The 14275-nt window shown below is 38.1% G+C and overlaps 1 protein-coding gene across 2 annotated transcripts; it reads right to left on the minus strand.

Annotated features, from left to right (window-relative positions):
* Positions 1 to 435: 435 nt before the first annotated feature.
* Positions 436 to 13853, minus strand: LOC124264321 (SWI/SNF-related matrix-associated actin-dependent regulator of chromatin subfamily B member 1-like). Of its 2 annotated transcripts, none has more exons than XM_046699075.1 (10): positions 13684 to 13853; positions 12051 to 12156; positions 7406 to 7532; positions 6328 to 6462; positions 5137 to 5264; positions 4311 to 4477; positions 3310 to 3418; positions 2720 to 2801; positions 2212 to 2343; positions 436 to 1670 (listed from the first exon to the last, which is right to left on the minus strand). In XM_046699075.1, exons 1-10 carry the CDS (start codon positions 13816 to 13818, stop codon positions 1631 to 1633), a joined length of 1161 nt encoding a protein of 386 aa, XP_046555031.1. In that variant the 5' UTR covers positions 13819 to 13853; the 3' UTR covers positions 436 to 1630. The 2 variants fall into 2 exon arrangements, with proteins under 2 accessions (XP_046555031.1, XP_046555030.1); XM_046699074.1 differs by having other exon boundaries at positions 7406 to 7541.
* Positions 13854 to 14275: the final 422 nt, after the last annotated feature.

Raw genomic sequence — 14275 nt, forward strand, 5'->3', positions numbered from 1 at the left:
CACTCGCTAAATTCTGACTTGAATACTGAATGAATCCTCCATACCTGCTAAAACATGGCACAGAAAACAACACTTCACTAAATTCTGACTTGAATACTGAATGAATCCTCCTTACCTGCTAAAACATGGCACAGAAAACGACATTCACTAAATTCTGACTTGAATACTGAATGAATCCTCCTTACCTGCTAAAACATGGCACAGAAAACAACACTCACTAAATTCTGAAGATGTTGAACAGAACGCCAAATGATCCTCCATGTGTACAAACACAACAAACATGATATAGAAAATTTGATTTATTTGAAATGATAAATGATGTACATGAATAATGACAATGAATGACTTGACAACAGGAACTGAAACAGTACAAAACCAATGATGCACCATAATACAGGGTGACGTGGCAGTTTTAGCTGTAATGATGCACACCATAATACAGGGTGACGTGGCAGTTTTAGCTGTAGAAATCCAGAGCCCAGCGTCCTATGATACACAACACTGTCTTCGTCTTCGTCCATCATCAACTATGATGTGTTACACTGTTCTCCCTCCCTCATAATAACTATCTTCACATCTCAATATTAGATAATCAGTATCCATGAGACCTGTTTTAAATATTCCACTTCTGGAAGATCCATTTTGATCAGCAACATGTTAACAGTTACATACTTAAAAGTACACTTCTATACCTGAAATTCCCTTGGATAACATAACATGTATTCATAGTGTTGAAAAGAGTTATATAAATCTAGGTTTGCACATGATGGTAACAGTATAAATCTATTCAATCATCTGTTAAGTGATTATGAGTGAGTGAGTATGGTTTTACACTGCCGTTAGCAATATTCCAGCAATATCATGGTGGGCAACACTAGAAATGGGCTTTACACATTGTACCCATGTGGGGAATCAAACCTGGGTCTTCGGCTTGATGAGCGAACGCATTAACCACTAGGCTACCCCACTGCCCATCTGACAAGGTCCACTGGGGGTAATCCATGACAGATTCCAGGTCTTAGGGTCTCTACCTACCTACCCACCTCACCAACCCTCAGTCAACCAAATAAATCACCACCCCAGCTCTATTTTGAATTTCTTACCTGAAGAACCAAATCCGCTCTTGATCATAGAGTCCCAGTCCCTCCACAAAACCAATCCACAACCATACATCCCCAATAAATACAAACTGGCTTCAGAAAATTCCATATGATTACACTAAATTCTAATACTGAAATACTAAACTGGATTAGATCCTTCCACCACCTCCTTCACTCCAACCCAAGCCCACGGTCCATAAATTAATTTCAACGTCCCCTCCTTCATACCCATTAAATATCCACCCCTCAAATGCCTACCAATTTGAGATCCAACCCCACACCCTCCCACCTGTCAGAAATCCACCTGACCCTCCTGTTCGTTAGAAACCTCCCCTCCACTACCTTCCCACCCATTAGATATTCCACTACCCTCACAATGTTGTGATCAGATGAGCAGTTGACTCCTCATAATGCCAGTGGCAGAACCATGTCCGTTTCAGAACCTGCAAAATACATTACACTCATACTGAAGACGTCCATGGCTTCTCCGGTAGACCGAACTCGTCAGTGTCAACACTTTAAAGGTCTTTTCACCAGGAAGGTGCTGTGTTGGCCAATCTTCGCATACCTCTGGAACGAGAAGTAAATAAGCCGGTATGATATGATATCGTCCTTATCCTTATAGTACATAAATCCAAGGAGTGAGTCAGTGAGTTTAGTTTTATGCCACTTACAGCAATATTCCAACAATATTCCAGCCGGGAACACCAGAAATGGGCTCCACACATTGTACCCATTGGGGAATCGAACCCGGGTCTTCGGCGTGGATGACATAAGTAATCGTTCACAAAGCGTTTTTTGTAAATGGAGCCCTTTCCAAGCCAAGGTATTTACAAGCTGTTGTCCCTCAAGGGTCAGTCCTTTCTTATTTCTTGTTTATATAAATGATCTTGGTGATGATTCAGACTGCTTGACAAGATTATTTGCTGATAATTCGTCTCTAGTCCTATCTTCTCCTAATCGTCTATTCATTGAAAGAGAATTGAATTTAAACTTGGAAAGGCTGCGGGAATCGAATCCGGGCCTTTGGTGTGACGACAAATCCAAGGACCATGAAACATTGTAATATGACTGACCCAAACCTGTCAACTAGCATCTGTGTCATACCCACCTTGTATTTCTGTCTTGATCTCGGATCTTCTTCTCCATTTCCGCATCGGTCAGTGTCTCCAGGAATGGACACCACTGGTCCGCTTCATTCTGGTTCCTGAGTGCGACTTCAACAATAGGCAGCGGTGCCTCGCTGCAACATCAGAGTGAGTGAGTGAGTTTAGTTCTTCATGGGAAGCAACATCAAAGATTTAACTCTCAGGTTCAACGAAACTAAAACCAGTTGTATTATTATTGAATCTCTAAAGTTCCCACTCACCTAATAGCGTAAGTTCTTTGATGCCTCTAGACTAAATGTTACAGTTCCCAAATCCAAGGGTCAATGCTCATAACGTCAATCACTAGAATTTCTACACTTGATTACTGACAGACTGGCTTGGAATACTCATGGGTGCAGTGATAAGAAACAAACTCGTGCCTGCCCCACACGTCCCTACAACCCCCTACTGTCAGGTTCAACAAAACGAGACCAGTTGTTTTATGATTGAATCTCTAACTCTGCCACTCACCTGAAAGCGTAAGTTCTTTGATGCCAGCTCAGCTGACCTCGTATACTGTATGCGATCGCTGTCACAAACTCCCCACCAAGACCTGTGACATAACATATGTATCATCATCTACATAGGCTTTTTGTTAATAATATTATGTAACAAAATGTGCTGCCCATGCATAGAACAATGAACTTGCCAAGGGGAGACAATCTAGCAAATGCCAATCAAATTATTTCCCTTTGGTAGTGTGGCAACCATGATCTAGGATTGAAGACCATATTTGAAACTGAGATATCAGTGCAAAGCAAACATTATATTTACTCATGCAAAGTGAAATAATATAAAACAAAAGTAGATAATGCATTTTAATTTTAAAATACACTTAACTGGAATGAGTCAAAATTGTCTGTTATGAGTACAAATCTCGTATAATATGCATGATGGAGTAAGGACAGAAGCATAAGAACGATTGAAATATTTTAAAGTCATAAAATATGTTTCAGTTGCCATCATCTGATGATGGTTATTATTGAGCCAATACTTAAGCTAACAGTATAAGGGATGCAACAGTGTACAGTGCTATCATCCTGTATCAGGATAATTCTTACCCAGCTCAGCACACAGTTTAGTGGAGAACTCCTCTGGACTGTTTTCGGGCTCGGAGAGGTCCCACTCAAATTGGTCCACTAGTGAGATATTTCCTACATGAATGTTTAACTGCAAAAAGCGCCATCTGGATATCAATTCTGAAAAATATTTAAACCTGAACCGTACTGATAAAAAACACAGGGAAATCTTCTTAATCCACAGTCAAGGTGATGAACAATTTGAGATATGTCAGAGCATTAATCTGAGCTCTTGATTTGCATAACATACACAAAATAAGTCACCATAATCCTAAAAGTTTGTTTTGCTTGCGAACTAATAAGCATAAAAAAATGAAAAATCCAGTAGTGGAAGGACACTATGTGTAATTAATTACCCAATCCTTCACAACTGTAAAACTTTACATAATTAAAACTAAATATTTATTGACTGATAGAGTTCAGGCATCAGACATACATGATCTCCACTGTAGTGAAAAATGCACAAAAAAGCATCTCTGTCTCACTTATTGTTGATGATAAATGAAATAAATCTAAGAGGCAGAGTACAAATGTTTTTGTCTTGTTTGTTGATATGCCCTTAAACTGAACTAATATAAATGAGTTTTATGTATGTTGTACCCTTATGAGTTTTAGCAACAGGTTATTTTTACGGTTGGGCTAATATAATATCACTAATGGGGAAATATACTTCAGTTCTTGGGTGGCATGTAATTTAGTGAGTGAGTATGGTTTTACGCCGCTTTTAGCAATATTACGGCTAAGGGACATAACTCTGTACAGTGAATTGTGAACCCAAATAGACAATGCCATCTGTGCAAATTCATTTAAAATGAATGGTTTAATATCAATAAGAGGATGTCAAGTATCAACATTCTGACATTTCAATACACTGATCAAAACGTTAGAAGCAAATCATAAATATTGAATATTGATTAAAAGATTTCACTGTCCATCAAAAGAATCCTTGAAAACCACTGGTTTTCCAGTCTACTTTGTTTTACTTTGAGTATAACTCTTTGATCCTTCTGGTCCTCCACTATAGTTTCTGTGGGCGATGCCTCGATCTGTTGCCGGATAGCTTGGGCCACAGCCGACACGAAGTTGATTGGGTTAAGGTCAAGGTCATCACATAATACTTCAGCAAACTGTTCTGGTGAGATTAGCTTTTCTGAAATTACACGACAAATGTATTGAAGGTTGGACTGTTATAATACAAAACTACATTGTGCATAAGCTGACATCATAAATAGATGGATTATTGCTGAATGCAGAGTTGAACAACGAACAATCAGTCATATAAACATGATAAACTTAATGTTGTGCACAGTTGATCCATTTGCTTCTCATACCTACAACTAGAGCTGGTTATTGCTCATAATTGCAGATCGATAACCGGAGCTCAGTAATTGATCAATAATCGATTGTAATCTTAAACCTCCACCACAAAATTCATGTGGGCAATAAATGGACACAATCATAAAAAAAAAATCAAACAAAACAGGCACCGATTATGCTACGATCAAGATGATTGAGTATACTTCCAGTTTCCTGATGAGACACGCACCGGATTAGGTTGTTTACATTACAGTTTTACGAGTCAGGAAACTGCATCAGATGTTAACGTCTTGATTTGGTCAACTGCTTCTATGTAAGAACGTCAGCATGGACAACAGCTCTATCAGAGAACAACAATACACATTCAGCTAATATTTAACCTTCTCTGGAATTTCAACCAGTTGAAAGAATTCTTCTTATAATGAGGTTTGATCCTTAGGTTATGTAAAAATGAATATTCATCTAAGTCATTAAACACTACAAATTACTTACCATTTTTATTCCATGTGAAACAATCTCTCAATTTTTGGCCATCAAACTCCATATCGAGTCTGATAGGGATAAGAGATTCATTTTGGCCAGCATTCTCGTGGATGGTAGCTGGGTTTGTGTCATCAAAGCTATAACAAACATGCACAAATCAACACACATCAATATTTCACTGTCTCCTTTGTAGTTCCGTTCCAATTTATATCAGATCCTTCAATAACTGGGTTGATACATCATCAAACTTTTGAAAATCACGCTAGTCTGAGAGTACAAAGCTGTACAGAGGAAAAGTAGAAATTCAGAGATGGTAGGCCCTCACTGACTAGTACAAAGTTAGTACAGATTATCAAACATCAAATTTAAGACCTTTTCAAGCCCAAACAACAATTTTAAGACCCTATGGTAACAAACATACAGCTAGGAGCTGGATAAACATCAGGCTGGTCGAATGTGGAACTGATCATCCAAGGGAAGTAACTCTTAACTACAAAACTGTACTTGGAAAGTTTTGCTTCGCGATGGATACTGACAAACACATGCAGGCATTGCAAAGTAGTTCTTATATATTAGTTTCCTGTAAAAAAATAACTTATTGACATGGGCCCCGTTCCTCAAAGCGATCGTAGCGCTACGACAGTCGTTAGTCTATGTTAAAGTATGGGAGTTACGATCATCGTAGCACTACGACAGTCGTAAGTCTGTGTTAAAGTATGGTAGTTACGATCATCTTAGCACTACGACAGTCGTAAGTCTATGTTAAAGTATGGGATTAACGATCATCTTAGCGCTACGACAGTCGTAAGTCTATGTTAAAGTATGGAAGTTACGATCATCTTAGCGCTACGACAGTCGTAAGTCTATGTTAAAGTATGGGAGTTACGATCACCTTAGCGCTACGACAGGCGTAAGTCTATGTTCAAGTATGGGAGTTATGATCATCTTAACGCTCTACGATCGCTTTGCGGAACGGGGCCCTGGTGGGTTTTTTCAAATTTGTGTGGAAAATGTTACATGTGTAACCTATTCCAAAAATGGCTTTTGACATAACTGTGTCTGGACCAACATTATTGTTTTCCTTACACCATGTAGACTATTCTAAAGAGTTGTACCATCATTTCCAATCAATTTTCTATCAATATCTGACATATATATGGCAGCAGAAATCCATTCAATCTGATGAGGCCTTCGGTTTACCATAGAGGGAATGTCCGCACTTTGCCTTTGCCAAGTCTGTTTCTGTTGATGGGGGTGGAGCATGGAACAGCATCGAGGTGGTGCGAACTGCTTGGAATTGTGGGTACCCAGGTACTGCGCTTTGTTTTTGAATCTCTGTTGCAAAAAATGATTCATAGATGTCAGTCTGTTGTTCAACACAGCTCACTGAGATGTAGTGAGTAAATGAGTGAATTTTAGCTTTACGCTGTTTTTTGTTGTTGTAATATTCCAGCAATATCACAGCAGGGGACACCACCCATGTGAAATGGGCTTCACATGATAAGCGAGCGGCTGTACCCATGTGAGGAATGGAACCTGGGTCTTCAACATGATAAGCGAACGCTTTAACCACTAGGCTACCCCACCGCCCTCACTGAGATGTAACAAAAACTTCTTAATAATCAGTTCTGGGCTGGACTTACGTAAGTGATCTTATGAATGGAGTTGATGGTGTACAAACACATGCAATCTGATAATAATAGAGACCGGAAGCCGACGTTTAGCCCTAAGATTGCTGCAAGTGTAAGTGAAAATCTTAATAAAATTATAAAATGTCTCTGTTCATGTTGATATAGTTTTAACTATATTTCTCTCCCAATGTGGCTGCCATGGGCACTCAAGTTCAGAATCCCGACATTATTCTGTAGATTGTTAACCATGGTAACATAAGCTCTACTTATATGAACAGAATTCATTGCTTTGAAGACCATAAAAATGTGAATTTCCTTTGCATCTTAAGATAATGAGAATTAGCATTAACAGTTGTGAGTCAGTCTGTGGTGAGTGAGTTTGGTTTTACACTGCTTTTAGCAATATTCCAGCAGTATCACTGCGGGGGGACAGCAGAAATGGGCTGCACACATTGTACCCATGTGAGGAATCGAACCAGAGTCTTCAGCGTAACTAGGGGCGGTGGGGTAACCTAGTGATTAAAGTGCCGCTCATCATTGCTGGAATATTAATAAAAGCAGCGTAAAACATAACTCACTCACTCCCTTCAGTGTGACAGTAGTGTAAAGAGACTGGATACAAGTTTGCTGATTGTTTACATGTTTACCTGGTAAATGACGGTTCGCTACTGATGGAGACAGCTTTGTATTTGTCGTCGTTGCCCTCAAAGATCTCGTCCACCTCGGCTGCCTTCAGCAAGGTGATGTTTGTCGCCAGAGAGTGCTGACCGAACCCTGCGAAAACTACAGTTCTCCTGATCTATACTGGACATTTCACAGACAGCACAAAACACCAGCGGTGCAATAAGCAGAACATCAACATGCAGGACGGAGATGAAGAAACACTTCCTACTGATTACCTGACAACTGAATACTGACTACCAACTACTGTTTGTTTGTTGTTTTACTCTGCAATATCCAGCTCTATGACCTGGTCTGTAATATAATCGATTCAAGACCAGACAATCCAGTGACGGATATTAAACAGTGTTCACGAATAGCGTCTGAGCCTCTGACAAATCCGGCAGATTCGCCAACGGTCTGATAGAAGTCTACAACCCACCGGGCCCCAGTGTCTGACTGTATGTTTCAGAATGACTTTGACTGAAGTTGTTACATGTGGCATGTGACACTTGTTTCCTGTTTATAAATCTTATGGTTGTTAATAATTTCAATGCTAATTATAAGAAATGTTAAATCTGAAAGGTGTGTTTAATTTTATTCTATGGGTCCTTTGAATTTTCAATGGGTCAGACAGACATCTGAAACTTACAGGACCCAATGTCCTGTTACTTTGAAACACCATTAGTGAACACTGATAATATTATCCACACCATGGAAGTATGACCAGATTTCTCAGCTTGGTTCTCACTTCCAATATAGATTGCTAGGGACAAGTTCTAACCAAGTATCCAAATGGGTTTCTGATAATTTGCATGCTGTTAGTTACTTCTGGGCTGCACTCTTTAACACGTACATCATAAAAAAATAGCTCTTCAAAAGTGAAATGTGAATTAGTATTTAGGATGGAAAACTGGCAAGGGTTTCAGGCCTACCGCCATTTTGGTTTCTAAAACTGGTCCTGGTTATTGTTGTCAGCCTGGAATTATTATAAATTCATTTTTATCAGTGTTTAAGGAAGAGATATAGTTGTATTGGTTTCAAAAGTATGTTACAATTTGTAGCAAATCAGAGATACTACATCCATGTCATAAATTTGATCAAAGGGAATTGTAACTATGGTAAACACAAAGCGTAAAGTCATTTCCATCCACCATCCAGATATAGGGAGAGTAAGTGGCTAGGATAATAGTTCCAGTCACTAGTGAATGTTAATCACTGTTAGGTTCAATCAGAAGGCGTTTCTTCATCTTTTCCTGCATGTAAGCAGCAAGTTAACAATGAACATCACAATGCAGCAAATGCAGAAGTAATGACCATGAACTCTACCATGACACACTAGAATCTGGCATTCTGATTGGTTAGACACTGAATCTAAACGTCACACAATGATCATAACTATATTGATGTGTAATGATGTATATTTATTCAAAACAATTCATTTGCAGTTTTGACAGATCTTTCTGTGTTGCAGTTCATACACATTTTTACAGCATGTGCTGGAATATATTTCTCGAGGAAACAAAATAATAAAGACTATATTGTAAATATTGGTAACATCAACACAGTTTGACTTCCAACACTACTCTATCACCAACTGGGATGTCATGTGTCCCACATCCTACGTACCCTAGATTTCAACTGATTGAAAATATCAGCCTCAACTGATGAAACATCACAAATTAATTCCACTATAACCAAACAGTTTGAATTTACTTTGATATTTTGTCATGGTAGAATGGAAATAAATCTAATGTAGTTTCAATAGAGAGGTCTCCAACTACAGTTTGATACAAGTACATTTTAAAATTTTGAAACCAAGTTGTCTTGTTCATTTTCAAATGAAATTTACAGGTATCAAATCTATGTTTGAAACCTTGCCGTTGAAAACCCAGTAGGTTGATCTCCTGATCAGTATAAATAATCCCAACATGGCCAACACAAAGCTCCATGTAAAGGGTGACACAAATCATGTCTCTCATACCCTTCCAAGAATGTAATCAACGTGACATATATTATAATGAAGCATTCCTCAAGCTGTTTTGTATAGCAAAAGCCTAAAGACAAGTACAAATTCATTTGGTGTTCTACTAATCTCAAAATGTTTAGCCATGATTGCAAGTACTCTTTTGTAAACATAACATGTTACGAGGCCATACAGAAATCAGCAATTTCTGTCTGTGATGATGATGATGTATAAGGTTAAAACATTTATAGACTACATTATTACAATGATAATACTACTTATGATCATGATGACAAACCACTAAATTGGAGTAAATAGTTAAAATAACTCATCTCCCAAAAATTTTGGAAGCTTGTGAAGGTTTTTTTACGCCTGCTATTGACAATATTCCAGCAATATCATGGCGAGAGACACCAGAAATGGGCTTCACACTTTGTACCCATGTGGGGAATCGAACCTGGTGTTAGCCACTAGGCTATACCTATACAAAAGATAGGGTATCATAATCCTTCCTGTGTCCTCAGAAAGAGACCTGTGAAGATCTGGGTTAGAATGAGCCTTCAGTATCTCATGCTTGTCGTAAGAGGCGACTAACGGGATCGGGTGGTCAGGCTCGCTGACTTGGTTGATACATGTCATCGGTTCCCAATTGCGCAGATCGATGCTCATGCTGTTGATCACTGGATTGTCTGGTCCAGACTCGATTATTTACAGACCGCCGCCATATAGCTGGAATAGTGCTGAGTGTGGCGTAAAACTACACTCACTCACACTAATCTATGAGATACCATGTTTGTTTTATGTCTGATCATGCTGATAGGCCTGACATCTGGTAATAATGTTACAGAATGCTGACACAGGAGTACGCAGAGCAAAAAATAGTTACAAGAAATAATATTGGACATATTTCACCCAAATCCAGTTGTTTTAAACTTGGAAAAGGTCCAAAGTTGAGATGTCTACAAAACCCTATGGAAACAGATCCTGACCAACTAGACTAGAGTACTTACTAAATTGGATAGCTGTTACATCTCCAAAGCTGCCCAAACTTATAATATGTCTTAGTTACATCACAATAAAACCCTAATTTTCTGTACCTTAGACCAGTAGTTTATCAATAGTCTCTGTTTTAATTCTGATTCAATCTTTGTATGACAACGGCCAGGCAATCTGAACTTAACACCGAGAGTAGTTCCTTCTTGTCCTGTAATATTTGTATCTCTATCTGCATATAACCTACAAATACCATTTTTATCCATAGGCTCTAGTAAGAAAGTCCTGCCAGAAACTAACCGGGTAGCCATTAGATAAAAAGAGCTGATTCAGTCACAAAATTTCATAACATCACTGATAATAAAGAATGAAAAGAAATAAAGACATTTAATCTTGATGATGTATAGATTAAAGTTAGTTTAACAACAGTGATAAAAACATTTCCAAATTTTATGAAATTCAGTGGACATTAATGTCAACAAAGGAATCTTAAAATGTTGGCAGTAGCTGTGACCACATGCAAAGCACACAATTGAATATATAAAACAAAGCACAATTATATGTTGCCATGGTAACCATGATGTGTATATTCATGGGAAATGAGACAGCATAGTTAAAGTTCTGTTTAAAGTTATTGTCATAATCTCATATTGATTACATAATCATGAAAATGAAGTTTAAACAAATACCTTGCCAGATAAAGTTGTTGAACATCAAGCAATCTGAAGCAAACTGCTTCAACATAGTCATTCTAAATGCATAAACATTCTGATGAATTAAAACTGACTTCTTTTGATTGTTCTCCTGTATAAGAAATACCTTGTAAACCTTATCAGATTATACCTATAAGTTTTGAAACTTCAAGTTTTGAATTTTCAACAAGTTTACACCACATGAAGTTTTCTTGAAAAATATGAGTCGTTCAAGTAAGCTCAGCTAATAACAGTCGATACAATAGGACTACAAATCTAGTAAAATGATGCCAAAAGACCAGATCGGGTTAGTTAACTCATGTTTTTGGCAAAGACTGTTGATGCCATGCATACACTTGTGTAGCAGTTGGTACCAATACTTCTTATTCAGCACAAAACTTTCAAAACAATAACAAATCAGACAGTAGATTTTGTCCACTGGCCAAGAACATGAATTTTGTAAAGACTAGTAAAGGTACACAATAGTAACGAATCCGTTATGATGTCAGTGGTCTATATGATACATATCATGAGTGTAGGGGAACGATTATGCCTAATTTTTAGGAATACCATAACACATCACTGTTTTAGCAATCATATTCAGTCAGAGAGTAATATTTTTATGAGTCTGACAGTGTTAATTTGTCAAGAAAATGACCAGTGACCACATTACTATCAAATGAAATACATTAGCTCATTGACTATTATCCTACCTTGCTTCAATGTATTCCATTTCGCTTATTCCACTTAAAAAAATAACAGGCAGATCCAAATCAAAAACACTCATTTTCAAAAAATTGTGAACATGTGATTCTACTGATCTCAAATAATGAATTAATTTCATGAAGGAATGTGCACCGATTCACCAAATACACAAGTGAATCGTAACGGCCCTAACAGTCAATTAGTAGATGGTAGGCAATTGTGCCTGGTAAACTAAAACTATCTTCTATGTGTAAATCAATGTCAGTGTTTGTTTACCCATGGTAGCTATCTTCTTCCTTTCCTCAACCGTGACCAGTCTCCTCCACATTGATGGATATCGCTTGTATAACGACCCTCGGAACATACGAAGGAAGTTGCCCACCTGTGGACAGAATGAACCATCAAATTTAGCAGACACATCCACTTTACCTTCGATTTTCATACCCGTGAAGATCTGGGTTAGAATTGCTCTTCAGCAACCCATGCTTGTCTCACGTCATTTACACAAGTCTGAGAGCCAGACCACCCAATCCCCTTATTTGCCTCTTACGGCAGGCATGGGTTTCTGAACATGCTGAAGATCAATTCTAACCCGGATCTTCACGGGTCATATGAATACAGACTCATCCATAGTCTAGACATGCTAGAGTATGGGTACTGCTCTGTATTGTAACTTTAGCTGTGTATATTCCTGTATACCTGGGGTACGTAGTACCCATGTCAGCAATGCCCCCTTCAACTATAGTAAGCTGTAATGTCATGTTAATGTCATAATAACTTGGGGGCCGGTGGGGTAGCCTAGTGGTTAAAGCGTCCGCGTGTCATGCCGAAGACCCGGGTTCGAATCCCCACATGGGCACAATGTGTGAAGCCCATTTCTTGTGACTCCCGCCATGATATTGGTGAATATTCCTAAAAGTGGCGTAAAACCATACTCACTCACTCATAATAACTACGAATAGTGCACTTTTTTCAGGTTTCAATTAGTGTGTTTGGATGATCAAACTTACACTGCCATCTTGAAGCTATGCTTTTGGCTAAAGACTTAATCATATAAGTTAACACATTACCATAGGACGACGACTACTTTTACACATGTTTACAAATGATTAGAACCTGTTCATGAAGTCATCAATCACATACTCCAATGTTTACCTTTAAGCACACATGCATTAGTCATTTTCATAAAACTAGATACAAATTGTTGGAAGTTTCCCAAAATAATGGAAAGGGATGCTTGATCTGATATGGAATTCGCAGGCTAAAGATAGAGTTAAGACAACCCAAACACAAGCCCTGAGAATTGATGCAGTATGTGAAGTCTTTACAGCCATACCAGCCAGCCTCAACCATTTACGCTATATATGCTGGGTAAGCGTTCCGCCCGTAACCCCCGCTTGAAATGTATTCTATTTATTAGGATTATTTCGTGGGTTTAGGGTTAGGATTGGGGTTAGATTTTAGGGTTAGGTTTAGGTACAGGCTGTTTAAAAAAAACATAGGCGTATATTCTTAGGAATATAATTATAATGATTAAAAATATACGGGGGTTACGGGCGGAAATCTTTCCATATGCTGTACTGTTGAATAATAACTATTTTATAAATGGAAAAATACCTCGAGGACATAAGCTAATTTTAAATTCAGTAGGGACCAAACTAGCTGTGCCAAAAATAGCTAATTTTGAGTGTCCAGATAATCAAACATAACTGATTTCGTAAGTAATACTACAAGCAATAACGTGTATCGGTTTCTACTACAGCAAAAAGACTCAAAAGGTTTATCATAAGCTAAAACTGGGATCAAAGATAGAAAGAGTCAGTGTTTAAAGAAGGCGATTGTGTTGTGCCGGTAAATTACACACGGTAAACGAGAGGTTGTAAACATGCAATATTATGCTGAAATGTACCTCTGAACCGATGTAGTAAGCCTCTCCGCCTTCCTCGATTGCAAAACATTTTGGTTTGTCGCCAAATGTTTTGGTTCCATTACTATTTACACTTTTATCTGGTTGTTCTTTCTCGGGTTTAGCTACCGACGCCATTGTTCCCAAAGTGAGTCGAAACTAGGTTCGGTGTGTGCTTTCAAGAAGCTTTTGTTGATTACGGATAAGCTCCAGCGCATGCGTTTACTAGAAGAACTGTACAGTTGAAGCGTTGTAAACCCAGGGAAAGATAACTCTAAACTTGTCTTTTCGTGTACTTATTCTACACCAAAGCATTTGAATGAAAAATTGTTGCGTTCGAGACGCACAGTCCTTGAATATTGTATACAGTTAAGGAAACAAACAATAGAAAAAATATGGGCATCAGTAGTAAACATTTCACATTTTACATTTTACTACTGAGAGAGTTTTTATGAAGCCCATAGTTACTAATAGTTTCTCAGATTTTTTTCTATTTCTTCCCATTAATAAACTTGCATCTGATATCGCACAGATTGTCTTTTTGTTGACATATTTACACTTTGATACGTTTCCGTGCAAATAAATATAGCATGTG

This window comes from Haliotis rubra, unplaced genomic scaffold (assembly GCF_003918875.1).
Source record: "Haliotis rubra isolate DU_JTF1 unplaced genomic scaffold, ASM391887v1 Scf92, whole genome shotgun sequence".
Classification (NCBI taxonomy): Eukaryota; Metazoa; Mollusca; class Gastropoda; order Lepetellida; family Haliotidae; genus Haliotis; species Haliotis rubra.